Consider the following 13750-nt stretch of genomic DNA (forward strand, 5'->3'; position numbering starts at 1 on the left):
AAGAAAGAGGTTCACTACAAGTATATTATAGTAAGACTGGTAAGGCATAAAGTTACGTTCAAAACAAGTTTTTGCATGGGTTCATGTATTATGAACGTACCCTATTTACAATGACAATAGTGACATTCATGTGGATTGTGACAACACTGATGTGGTGAGGTGATGTCATCGCATTGTCATCGAGTCGAGTGAGTCAGCCCGCAGCCGCCAGCAACGCAGTTAAACAAAAACAGGAAAACAAGTTTCAGTGGGTGGCGTACTAGTACGGCTCAGTTTTAAATACAAAGTAATCTGTGTTGGTCACTTGAGTTTACTACAAAAGATGGCAAATTTCTTTTCAAATCTTTATGCCAAGATTTTCGGCAAATCACCGATTAGAATTTTAATTTGTAAGTAGTAAATATTAATTGATTTCCTTCCAACAAAATTGCGCTCGTAATGTCTTTGCACACAATTTTAATGAGCCTTATATTTAATACGTCATAAAATATATGTACTTCTGAAATCTGTTATTGTTTTCGTGTATTCCGTGTATTGTGTCTGTGACCTCTGTGAAAGCATATCTACAAACAACCTTTGTGTGGGAGTCTATTTTTAGTTAGAAATAAATAACCCATTTGTGCTCGTTAAGTTTTGGAAAAATAGGGTAAATATTGTAGAAGGTTACAGAGTAATTTTATACCTTTGAACGAGCAAATTATTGTATATATTTCGGGGATCTCGGAAACGGCTCTAACGATTTCGATGAAATTTGCTATATGGGGAATGGGGGTTATCGGGGGCGAAAAATCGATCTAACTAGGTCTTATCTTTGGGAAAACGCGCATTTTTGAGTTTTTATATGTTTTCAGAGCAAAGTTCGGTCTCCCGGATATTTATTATTAAAAAAATAGCTGATTTTAATTTAAAATAATTAAGATATCTATGTTCATTATTTTACAACACAAACACACTATGGACATTTTGCAACACCACAGCAAAATGTGTAACACACTGAAATGAAATATAATATATATGTAGGTATTTAAATGTAATCTATTTGCAATAGTGTGTGCAATTTCAACCTCTTTGTCCATGTCTTCTGATTGTATACAATTAAAGTTTTACTAAACTATTATTTTTCAGTGGGTTTGAATGCAGGTGTGGGCAAAACAACTGTTTTATATAGGCTGAAAGATGGCACCACCATTGACAGTACTCACACAGTTGGATTCAACTTGGAAACTGTGAAACATAACAATATCAGTTATGAATTGTGGGACATTGGTGGTGGTGACAAAATAACACCTTTGTGGAATCAGTACTTCCAGAATACCAAGGCAATAATATTTGTAGTTGATTCAACGGATAAGGAGCGACTGGATGTTGTAGAGCAGGAACTATATAGACTGGTAATTGTATTTCACTAATTTGTATAAACTATGCTTTCATTAATTTTACCTGTTGAACTCCATGACTTTCGTGAGTAGCGCATCATCATTAACCTTGTTGGAATGCTTGAAGGTTGATATTGGGCTGTAGCTGTGCAGCCCGTGCAATGAAGTTGACATTATTGGCAGTCAATAAGTTAAAAGTACAACACTGAGATAGTTTTAAATTTACTTTTTTTTTCAGCTGACTGAAAAAGAGCTTGAACATTGTCCCATCTTGGTGCTGGCCAACAAGCAAGACTTGCCAGATGCCATTAGTGTAGACGAGCTGAAGATAGCATTGAAGTTGGACCAATGGAAACACCGTACTGTAAGTCTAATAGTCAGGGGCGTATGAAATTTGGGTATACTACATTGAAAAACACCGATTGAGAACAGAACTTGACCACACATATTGCTAATTTTTGACAGGAAGTACCGTTTGGAAAATTTGATATTTAGGCAAGTAGTAGGCCAATGTTAGGCCTACAACTAGAAAAAAAAATTAGAGGTGTCACTACTTCACCACAACATAAAAAAAATGTTTTTTTTTGTTTTACTTTTTTTTTCCTTTTTTTTATATGACAACTGGTATTCGTTTTTTGAGTACTAAATAAAGAACACTATTTAAAAAATTGAAACAAATCGCTTGAATATATCCCGAAAAACAATACATTAAAGAAAAAAATTAATAAAATCATAAGTCAAAAACTGTCACTAGTAGGATGTTGATACTCAGCAAAAATATCCTTTACCATAAGAGGTACTCACAAAACTGAAAAACCCGAATCAAATTGACTTAAGGGCCAACTTACTATGGAAAACCAACTATGGCCTTTAATTACTAAATGTAATAACAATGAAAGTGTAAAAATAACAAAAACGCATGAAATAAAGGCTATTACTATTGCCAGCTTCACTCACTTTCGCATTTAATTTTCAGATCCATGTACAATCTGCCGTTGCAAATAAGGGGACTGGAGTGACTGAAGGTTTTGATTGGCTTTGCAGTGAACTTGCGAAGTCGGAAAAATAGATTTTAAGTTCCTTTGCATTGATCTGAATTATGCCCTTGGCTTGGTAAAACAAACATCATTGATATAAAAAATAATTGCAATATGAATGTAATTGTTCTAATGACTAAAAGATCAGGTACAGTTGACGTCAAAAGTGTGTTTACATTTTTCGCCTTATTATAAAGGAGTAAGGTGCAAAAACATTAACGCATCTTTGAAGTTGACTGTACCACCGTCCACACAGTTAACTGACAAATTGTAAACATGAGGTCTTACATTAGGGTTTATAGTAAATAATACTGTATTAACAATATTATCTAATTGTGGCTCTAGTGGAAAGGGGTACAAGTCTCGGGCAGTTTAGGTAAAAAGGGTGTAAGTGCCATAAAACATTTGTGCCTTTTTACCCGACTACGGCAACGCAAAAGGAGGGTTATTTACACCTGAGCTGCGCGAGATTTGTACCACTTTTTACTAGGGTCACAGCTATCTTACCAAGGGTATAAATTATGTATTCATGTTTAAGTGATAATAATCAGCACTTATTTTTTTATTATTATCGAAATTGTGTTATAAAACGATTCGTGTATTACGGGCAGTCGGGCAGAGTGACTGAATACCAGCACAAACTGCTAGCTGACTGTTGAATTTATGTGAGACTTGTAGTCATGCATGTAAGAAATATATAATAGCATAGCTAACTTTTTATGTTGATGTTTATTAAGGTTTTCGAATAATTTTAAGTTTTATTTAATAAAACTTTGCTAACATTTCGTTGTCATGCATGTAAGAAAAATAAAATAGCATAGCTAACTTTTTATGTTAAGTATGTTTATTAAGCTTTTCGAATATTTTTAAGTTTTATTTAATAAAACTATCGGCTAACATTTCGTTTTTCTCTCTTGAACCCTGTAGTTATAACGCTTTGTTGTTCAAGGCCAAATATTGGGGAGTCCGTCTGCCTCTGCACGAATTATGTTAAGGCTACGGTCTGCTTAAAACGTCACCTACGAGAGACAGCCAGACCGCGGCCTAAGAATGAGATAACGTTACTTCGGTTTTAAAATGCGTTCTTAATCATCAAAAATCAAATAATTTATGTTGACAACAGTAGTAATAAATGTAAGGCAGTATGGAACGTCATCACGAATTATAACATCGACGGATTGTTGCAGCACATCAGTAGACAAATTGGCACTTCACGATAAAATCATTCAGGATCCCCAAAATATTACTGATTGTTTGAATAATTATTTTATTAGCGTAGTTCGCGATAATGTTTCTACAGACGATATCGGTATAACGAATAGAACTTCTACTATTTATCTTAATCCAGTAAGCGCATATGAGCTCAACAAGCTAAGTAGTCAAGTCACTAAAAAACTCGAAGTCGGCATAGTCTAATAAAACATGGTCTTCCATTCCCAGAGTGACACGGGCCTACGTCACAACAACATGGCCGCTATATATAGCGCTATCGCATATTATCATATAGCGCTGTCGCATGATGACGTAGGCCCGTGTCAGTTAGGTGACCTAGAAAAGACGGGAATGGAGTACCAGGCGGAGTATATTATTATACCATGGAAGTCGGTAGGGCATGATGGAGTTAGAACGGATATAATCAAAATGTGTATGCATATTCTTGAAAAACCTCTTATTACATGCAATTAGGCCCCGTTCGCACGGCAGCTTTTTCAACGCGCGTTAAAAAAGCGTTTGAATGACACAAATGGATTTATATGTATTCACACGAAGGCGGTTTTTAAGCGCGGCGCTTTTTTATCGAGCACTGTTCGATTTTCGGCGTTGAGCGTTGGCGTCAAATTGAATAGACCATACGGAAATCCGTGTATCTGTTCTCACAAGCGTTGAAAAAGCGCCGGCGCTGCTGTCAGTTGGCTGTCAAGTGTAAATTTTTGGTGTCAATCGTCAAGATTATTATTAGTTTCACCTTAAAAATGTCAACTTATGCTTACAAATTCCTGAAATATTCAAGCTATATTAGTAGTAATAGCAAAAAAGTATGGCTTTTCTGAGATGCGTACGTGGCAGTACGACTCACAAGTGATTTTTAAGCGTTCATATGAACACAAATATTGGAAACGGTAAAAAAGCGCCAACGTCGGGTTTTAACGCAACGCTTTTTAAGCTGTCGTGCGAATGGGGCCTAAAGAGAGATTAGGCCCCATTCGCACGACAGCTTAAAAAGCGTTGCGTTAAAACCCGACGTTGGCGCTTTTTTACCGTTTCCAATATTTGTGTTCATATGAACGCTTAAAAATCACTTGTGAGTCGTACTGCCACGTACGCATCTCAGCAAAGCCATACTTTATTTGCTATTACGACGTATTATTTGAATATAGCTTGAATATTTCAGGAATTTGTAAGCATACGTTGACATTTTTAAGGTGAAACTAATAATAATCTTGACGATTGACACCAAAAATTGACACTTGACAGCCAACTGACAGCAGCGCCGGCGCTTTTTTAACGCTTGTGAGAACAGATACACGGAGTTCCGTATGCTCTATTCAATTTGACGCCAACGCTCAACGCCGAAAATCGAACAGTGCTCGATAAAAAAGCGCCGCGCTTAAAAACCGCCTTCGTGTGAATACATACATGGTTATCCATTGGTGTCATTCAAACGCTTTTTTAACGCGCGTTGAAAAAGCTGCCGTGCGAACGGGGCCTTACTGTAAGGTGTTTTTCCAGATGCTTTAAAGCAATCGGTGGTAAAGCCCCTTCATAAAAGCGTTAACAGACTATCGCACCGCACCGCGACCTTGGAGCGGTTCTAGGAATAGCTCGTACTGGCGTGGGCTTCCACACTATAGCACCGAACCGTCAAAACGGTGCGATCCTAGCTTACAGACTGCCGCACACGTGCGCCAGTGTTGCCAAGTGTCCCATGTTTCCGTGTTTTTCAATGAATTTTTGCAATGGAATCCTTTAAGATTGAATTTCAATTAATGTGGTTCCGCTTTTTTAGAGGTAGATGAAGGGCGTCAGGTAATATAATGCACCTTTTTCCATGAAAATCTTAAAAAATGTGTGTCTTTTTAAAGCACTGCTTCCGCATTTTTGTTATTTCATCGGCTGGCTACATTGCCGTCCACTGTCATAATTTGAAAATGACAGCTGTCAATCGGTGCGATGGAGCTTACACACTAGGGAAATCGGTACGGAGCGCACCAGTATTATTATTCCACTGTCATAATTTGAAGATGACAGCTGTCAAACGGTGCGATGCAGCTTACACACTAGGGAAATTGGTGCGGAGCGCACCAGTATTATTATTACCTGTCAGTTGGTGCGACGTGCATGCCCACCGCACCGCTATTAATAATAATTATGTGCGATGGAAGCTTACACACTATCGATAAATGCTCCGCACCGCACCAAGGTCGCGGTGCGGTGCGATAGTCTGTTAACGCTTTAAGAAAGGACCTAAGACGGATCTAGAAAACTATAGGGCAGTCACATTGATATCTGTGTTCGCAAAAATCTATGAGAAAGTGATGTTTAGCAGATTATTAAACTTTTTAGAACGCTATGATATAATTATAGAAGAGCAGCATGGTTTTCAAAATCGAGATGTACTACATTGGCGACATTTAAACTTGTAAAACATGTATTAAATGCAATCGATAATAAAAGCGTTAACAGACTATCGCACCGCACCGCGACCTTGGTGCGGTGCGGAGCATTTATCGATAGTGTGTAAGCTTCCATCGCACATAATTATTATTAATAGCGGTGCGGTGGGCATGCACGTCGCACCAACTGACAGGTAATAATAATACTGGTGCGCTCCGCACCAATTTCCCTAGTGTGTAAGCTGCATCGCACCGTTTGACAGATGTCATCTTCAAATTATGACAGTGGAATATTAATACTGGTGCGCTCCGTACCGATTTCCCTAGTGTGTAAGCTCCATCGCACCGATTGACAGCTGTCATTTTCAAATTATGACAGTGGACGGCAATGTAGCCAGCCGATGAAATAACAAAAATGCGGAAGCAGTGCTTTAAAAAGACACACATTTTTTAAGATTTTCATGGAAAAAGGTGCATTATATTACCTCACGCCCTTCATCTACCTCTAAAAAAGCGGAACCACATTAATTGAAATTCAATCTTAAAGGATTCCATTGCAAAAATTCATTGAAAAACACGGAAACATGGGACACTTGGCAACACTGGCGCACGTGTGCGGCAGTCTGTAAGCTAGGATCGCACCGTTTTGACGGTTCGGTGCTATAGTGTGGAAGCCCACGCCAGTACGAGCTATTCCTAGAACCGCTCCAAGGTCGCGGTGCGGTGCGATAGTCTGTTAACGCTTTAGATTCCTGTAATAGCCGGTTTAGACTCTCGGCTCGCGGCTCGTCTCGTGGCTCGCCGCGAGTGGCCTTGAGCGCATGAGCCCGTCGAGCTAATGATTACACTCTCGCCTCGTGGCTCGGCTCGAGGCTCGTCTCCTGGCTCGTAAGCTCGTCGAGCTAATATATTTTAAACACTAACGGCACAGCATAAGGTTTATAATCGAATGACAAGTCGAACGCGAGTGTGAACGCAAGCGCGCGTCCCGCGCGAGCCCCTTTGACTCGTGCCCAAAAAACCGCTCCTCCACGCGAGCCGAGCCGCGAGACGAGTCACGAGCCTACAGTTCACACTCGCGTCTCGTGGCGCGGCTCGCGGCTCGTCTCGTGGCTCGCGCGAGAGTCTAAACAGACTATAACAGTTTTGTTTTTAGACATGAGCAAAGCTTTCGATTTTGTTTGTCATAAACGCATGGCGATTAAACTATACAGATACGGTATACGTGGGCCTGCTCTTGATTGGATTAAGATATATCTCAGTGACAGAAATCAATGTGTCTAGACCCTAAAATATTGCCAAAAATCTAAAACTCTAAACTCGGAGTAATTAACAATGGAGCCGCCATTAACAGGCGTTCCCCTCTGTCGAAAATAGGCGACCAATGGTCAACCACATGTCAACCATATGTATGGACTGACGTTTATTTGACATGACGTACCTATACATTTGATGTGCCCCTCTCCCGCACAAAACGGCAGACTATTTTGTACCGAAAATTTTAGACATGGCGTCTCCGTTGGTTATATCCTCTAAGACTCTAAATTCTTACAAGTCATCTTTAATGTATAATAATTATGGAGTACCGCAAGGCAGTATTTTGGGACCTCTGCTATTCTTATTATACATAAATGATTTGCCAAAATGCTTGCCCAGTCATGATTGTCTAATGTACGCAGATGATACATCTATTATTGTAAAATGTAAAAATGTATCAACTTATAACGATGACTTAAATACAGCACTGATAAGCACTGTAGAATGGTTAAAACGAAATAACTTAAAAGTAAATGTAAATAAGTCTACTTATATCCAGTTCAGTACAGCAAGAGGCACACACAGAAACTGCATATAACTTTAGACAACGAGCCTGTAAAAGAAGTGCAAAATACAAGGTTTTTAGGCATAATGATTGACAGCCACTGTAATTACATTACGGTACATGCTGCTAATGTACGATCCAAACTAAATATGTAGTTTTATTTTTGCACTTAGACGAATTAGCCAAACTGTTTCGACCCAAGCAGCGCTACTTGCTTATAATGGCTACGTAAATTCTCTCTTGCGATATGGACTTGTAGTTTGGGGAAACTGTATTGACAAAGACGCAATATTTATAACACAGAAGCGTTGTATAAGAGCCATATTTGCCATACACTATATGGGCTCATGTCGTACTCATTTTATAGAAAACAACATACTCACTTTTCCTAGCATGTACGTTTTCGAAGTGTGTGTTTTTGTACACAAGTATAAATATTTGTTTGTGGAGTTTCAAACAATGGGTCCACGCGCGACAAGGACACAATATAAGTTTACTTTACATAAACCTTCTGTTAATTTAGCACTTTCCTCAAGAAACTCGTATATTATGTGTATTCGTATTTATAATAAATTACCTGACATTTTTAAGAATAATAATTTGAATATATTTAAATCACAAGTCCATGCTTGGCTAATACAGAGATGTTTTTATAGTATTCATGAATTTTTAAATAATGATTTAATGGCATTTGATTGTGTATGACATCGTCTTTATTTGTATTTTATTTTATTTCGTTTTGTTATTGCATGAGTTGTTAATAAGACTTTAAGATTGTGATTTATGATTGTATTAATACTTGACATCATTTGTTATGTAGGTAACATGGGAAATATTTGTTTGTACACCTGTAAAGGTAGAGTCTTGGTGAGTCCATGAAATATTGTTACAATAGTAATTACTGCCAATGTAACCCATTTCTCTCAAACAATAAAGATTATGATTATGATAAAAAAAAATCAAGGTAGTTTTTATCACACACATTTATGCTAAAAAATGCTAAAATATCACTTGAAATTAGACACTTAAAACACATACATTTTTCAAATTTATCGCCTTTTTCTACTGACAAGATCTGCTTGACCAACTTTATATAGTCCGTTGACGTCCATTCGTCCACAAAAGTCAAAATTCATATAAAAATATGAACCACATAAGGCGATGGCGCATATTGTTGCTGCCAAGTTGGTGCAAACTTGGCTTAGACTAAATTATGCTAAAAAATATGCCAGGTGCTAAATGGAAAATTTTGGTGCCAAAGCGAGTGAAAATATGCCAGATCTGGCATCATTTATGCCAAGTTGGCAACACTGTCCGCACTAGTGCGGGAAAGAGCGCTTTCCGCCCGTATGTCATAAGTTTAAAGGGCCCTATGTACCTACTGTAAAACGTTGTACAATAGGTACACGTGCGAATATGTAATTCGCAACTCGTGTCGATTTAAAACACTCCTTTCGGTCGTGTTTTAATTTATCGCCACTCGTTTCGAATTTCCTCTTTTCCGCACTAGTATCGTAAATAACTACAGTAGAACCCGCTTAAGACGATTCTGAGGGGACCTAGCAAAAAAAGCGTCTTAAACGGGAAATCGTATTAAACGTGAAATAAAAACTCGTATTATTTCATGTACAAACACCGCAGCGGTGATAATGAGCGAATGATATCTAAGTATAGGTAGGTATAAGTTCACACGCGGTTAAATAATCTAGGAACACTAACGATAGGCTCTACTAGAAAGTCGTGAAGTATAACTAACTGCAAATAAAAATATGAGAGCGAAAGCTTGCACTCTGTGGTCCATAACCTCCATAGTCCATAAGGACAAAACCAAAAAACCTAAGGTAAGTAAACACATAAAAAATGTTGGCTAACTGCGTATTGCATAACAATACGACCGTACGATGGTTATGTCAATAACACAAACGTGCAGTGGCCTATTTTATAAAGCTACAAGTTACAATTTACAAGCGGAAGTTTATTTCTAACCCTATGTGTTAGAACGAGACTTCCGCTTGTAAATTGTAACTTGTAGCTTTATAAAATAGGCCACAGATGGTGCGTAACGGGAATTTTAGATGGCGTTTTAAGCGGGACGCGAGTCGTATTAATCGTGAAAAAAATTATGAAAACAGACTTAAAGTTGCAGGGACCGACGTAAAATGGCGTATTATGCGGGAAATCGTATTAAACGTGATCGTATTAAGCGGGTTCTACTGTATAATGCATCTACGACTGAACATGTGCGTAAAAGGGCTATTTAAGTATAGATAGTAGATACCATACCATACATAGGTTTCCCCATCGATCTTACCAATTCTTGTTTATTTTTTGGAATTGTATAGCCTCTTTAAGTCTAATCCCGTAGAAACGGGAAAATTATCCTGGCGCTATCTTTATAAACCTTTGACAGTTGCCTTCCCCATTGGGGTCTCGTAAACGTCACGTCACCTGTGAACCACAGGATTACTCATATCAACTTAGGTACCCACTATTATAAGCAGTGGAACCATGCTGGACCCATAACCTAGAAATAAGCGGGTTGGAGGTAGTGACAAACGCTCGAACTCCAGAACAGGACTACCATATCAGCAATACTGCCAACACCTAAACGCGAAACTGGCCAACACCAGCTCCAGCAATTATATGTTATAGATCGAAGGCCGCATAAATATCTGACACGATCTTATTTGTAGCGCAATAAGAGCGCGTCACATATTTTTGCGGTCTTCGTTGTGTAACATAATATTGCAGGTGACTGTACACATGCACATACTGATTATTATTGCAATTACAAGAAAAATAATTCAAGAACGTCCCGTTCGTAATCTATGCAAATAAACATGATCTACCAAACGCGATGAGTAACGAGCGAACTCGCTAAACAATTTAAATTGGACGATTGGAAGCAAAGAATATAATACTCACTATTGGAAGTCTCATAGGGTGAGTTGGAATAATATGGTTAACCGCCACGTAGTTCGAATGATGAAACTACGTCGCAATAATGACGATATTTTCTGTGATTCAAATCACCTTATGTTAGGAGTTGGCAGCTAGGTTACTGCATGATGAAACAACAGCGAAACTCCCAGTGTGACTCACAAAGACAATTGTATTATTGTGCCGCCGACGATGAAGTTAAACGGATTATTTTTTTGGTTCGTTCTTTAAAAGCGAGTTTTTTCTGCTCCGAGTTTTGTTTTGTTCCTTTACAGTAGGTAGGCCTTGGAAGTATCATTCAAGTAACGTGTGTTTATACGTATACGTGTACATATTTATTTGATATCTTTGTGAAATGGTAGCCTTTGTATAAAAAGCAGCAATATTATTTATTTATTTATCGAACGAGCGAGCGAAGCGAACGAAGTTCTTACATTCGACTTGGGACACGCGGCTGGCTAGGGGCACGTCCCGGCATTTCGATGTTTTTAAGCCAATTTAAGCTGAACTATCAGAGGATAGTTTGATACTCAAGAACTTAAGTAAATTTGTTCTAATTTAAATGAAATTGGGTAAACGTGTAGTTGAGGGCATTATATTTTGGTCATTAAATTATGAGCAGGCTGGATCAAGGGGTTATTGAGCTAGAAGAGCTTAGAAGGTTAAAAAGCTATTTGTGAGGGGTCTTGCTATTCTGGTCATCTTTTTGCAAGAAAGTATGGTCGAGTTTGGTATCAAATGAAAGTGCTCGGCTTGCACTTTTATAATATCGTTTTTAAATTTACCATTTTAAAATAAGTAGCAAGATAAAAATAAACATAATAAAGGTATTCGACATTTGACAGGAAATATTTCGGCTTACCACAGATACAGTATCAGTTAAGGGCTCCACAGACCTTGTTATATATCCACGCGATTTTTGATCCATTGCCGCCATAGTGGGACATAAAATAGTAGAAATTAAATAAAATGGAACTCTAAAATTTCCATACTATAGTCGGTCAAACAAGTTTGTCAGTAGAAAAAGGCGCGATATTCAACTTTTCTATGGGACGATAACCCTTCGCGCCTACATTTTTTAGCCGCTTTTTTCGTGAGAGTCAGGATCGCGGGTGTACCTAAATAAAAATAAACAAAAAGCATACCATATTTTAGTACCTAATTTGTACTATTTGGTACCTCCTTTAAAAAAATTAGTACCTCACGGTATTAAAAGTTATTACCAAAAAGCATTACACCCGCCATTCTGACAGTCAGAATGGCGGGTGTATTTTATTACGCAATGATCCCGCGATTATTGATAAATTCTATAAAAGCCAAATTTTAGTACCTTTTTAGTACTTTCATATTCAATTATAAATTGAGCCATTTTATTTGTGGTTTCCGAGTTTTACTCATTTTTCACTTTACATTGCTATTACAATTTTGCAGGCGCTTTAATTTTTCACCGTATCGATTTCGTTTTTAAGAAAAAACGCTACGCTACAACTATTGTTATTACGCCAGGATTTAGTACCTTTTACGTTTAATTTGTTACCCTTTCACGTTTAATCTGTTAAGTTCAATTAACTATGAAAATTACCTCTTACAAATGGCCAGGCGCCATGTCATAGAATTCTTCGTATGAAAAAATTCTGCTCTTCATTGTGCTTGTAATTGTGTACCTAATACCTACTTTTAAGTATATGGTGATTAATGAAATAAAACCCGCAAATTATGTCTGTTTGTCGGTATATGACTTCTCGTCCCGTTGATGTCCTTTTTAGGGTTCCGTACCAAAAAAGTACAAAAGGAACCCTCATGGTGCGACTCTGTCCGTCTGTCCGTCCGTATGTCACATCGCTAAATATATCGGGAACTACGGAAGCTATCGATTAGAAATTTGGAATGATTATTTGTTTATGAATTTTTAATAATTATGGAAAATGCCAAATATAAAGAGGGGGCAAAATTTACAAGTCTATAGTTACTAGGTCGAGTAGGATATCATTTGAAAGCGCTCGAATTGAACATTACAAAACATTTCTTTTTCACACTGAAAAATAAATTTATATTTGAAGGGAAAATGTGAAAAACAAAACTATTAAGGTCAATGTGGCCAAATCCGTCAGAGGAGTAAATCCGTCCAACAACATTTGCGACTATTCTAACAACAGTATGCACTTGCTGACTCGATCGCTAAAGTAGAGAGCATATTTAATACCAGTAGTCAAAAACAGATCACAACAGTAGTCAGAAACAGCGCTCAGTCGCCAGTAAATGAAAAAAAATAACGCTATTAAAGTTCAGGTACGTTCCGAACTTGATATCGAGCTAAGTGTGCTGCTCTGTTTTGTGAAGTTGGGATGAGACGATGTAAGTTAGGCCTTAATAATGGCTTATTTAGAATTTTAGACGATGCGAGAACTCGCATGCGAGTTTCATTACACTGCGGTTTTTGATCGGTCGGTTGAATTGGACGTAACCAACAGTCCGCAAATTCCGCAATGTAACTAAAATGCATGCGAGTTCGCGCGCAGTCTAAATCAGCCCTTAGTATGTTTATTATTGTTCGATATGCATGTTTATCGGTCTTTTTATCCATTTTACATTATAATCTCTTGGTGAGAAACCATGGGTGGTTAAAATTTGTGTTTACAAAACTATCGAGCGGACAAATCCGTCAATTACGAAACGGGAAAAATCGTCATGTGCCGGAATTTCCCTATTTCATATATTGCCAACCTTTTTTGATTTGACTCACTTAGGTAAGTATAACTCATATCATACTCATGCAGTGATGCGAGATTTTTACTGAATTGTCAAATTTCTCATATAAATTCGTGGTAGCTTTCGTACATCAATCTAAGATATCTGTGCTGTATTATTTAAAATTAAAAAGTAGATATTATTTTTAAACTTTTTTTAAAGGTTTAATTTAAAAATAGGACGGGTTTGCCCCAAGAATATATTTGGGAATAA

At 37.7% G+C, this 13750-nt stretch overlaps 1 protein-coding gene across 1 annotated transcript; it reads left to right on the forward strand.

Moving 5' to 3' along the window:
* The first annotated feature begins 206 nt into the window (after positions 1 to 206).
* On the forward strand, positions 207 to 3312 carry LOC134797637 (ADP-ribosylation factor 4-like). The gene is made up of 4 exons (XM_063769969.1): positions 207 to 389; positions 1126 to 1391; positions 1615 to 1740; positions 2353 to 3312. The coding sequence occupies exons 1-4, from the start codon at positions 323 to 325 to the stop codon at positions 2443 to 2445; spliced, it is 552 nt and encodes a 183-aa protein (XP_063626039.1). The 5' UTR covers positions 207 to 322; the 3' UTR covers positions 2446 to 3312.
* The last annotated feature ends 10438 nt before the right edge of the window (positions 3313 to 13750 follow it).

Source organism: Cydia splendana, chromosome 15 (genome assembly GCF_910591565.1).
Source record: "Cydia splendana chromosome 15, ilCydSple1.2, whole genome shotgun sequence".
In the NCBI taxonomy this organism is placed as follows: Eukaryota; Metazoa; Arthropoda; class Insecta; order Lepidoptera; family Tortricidae; genus Cydia; species Cydia splendana.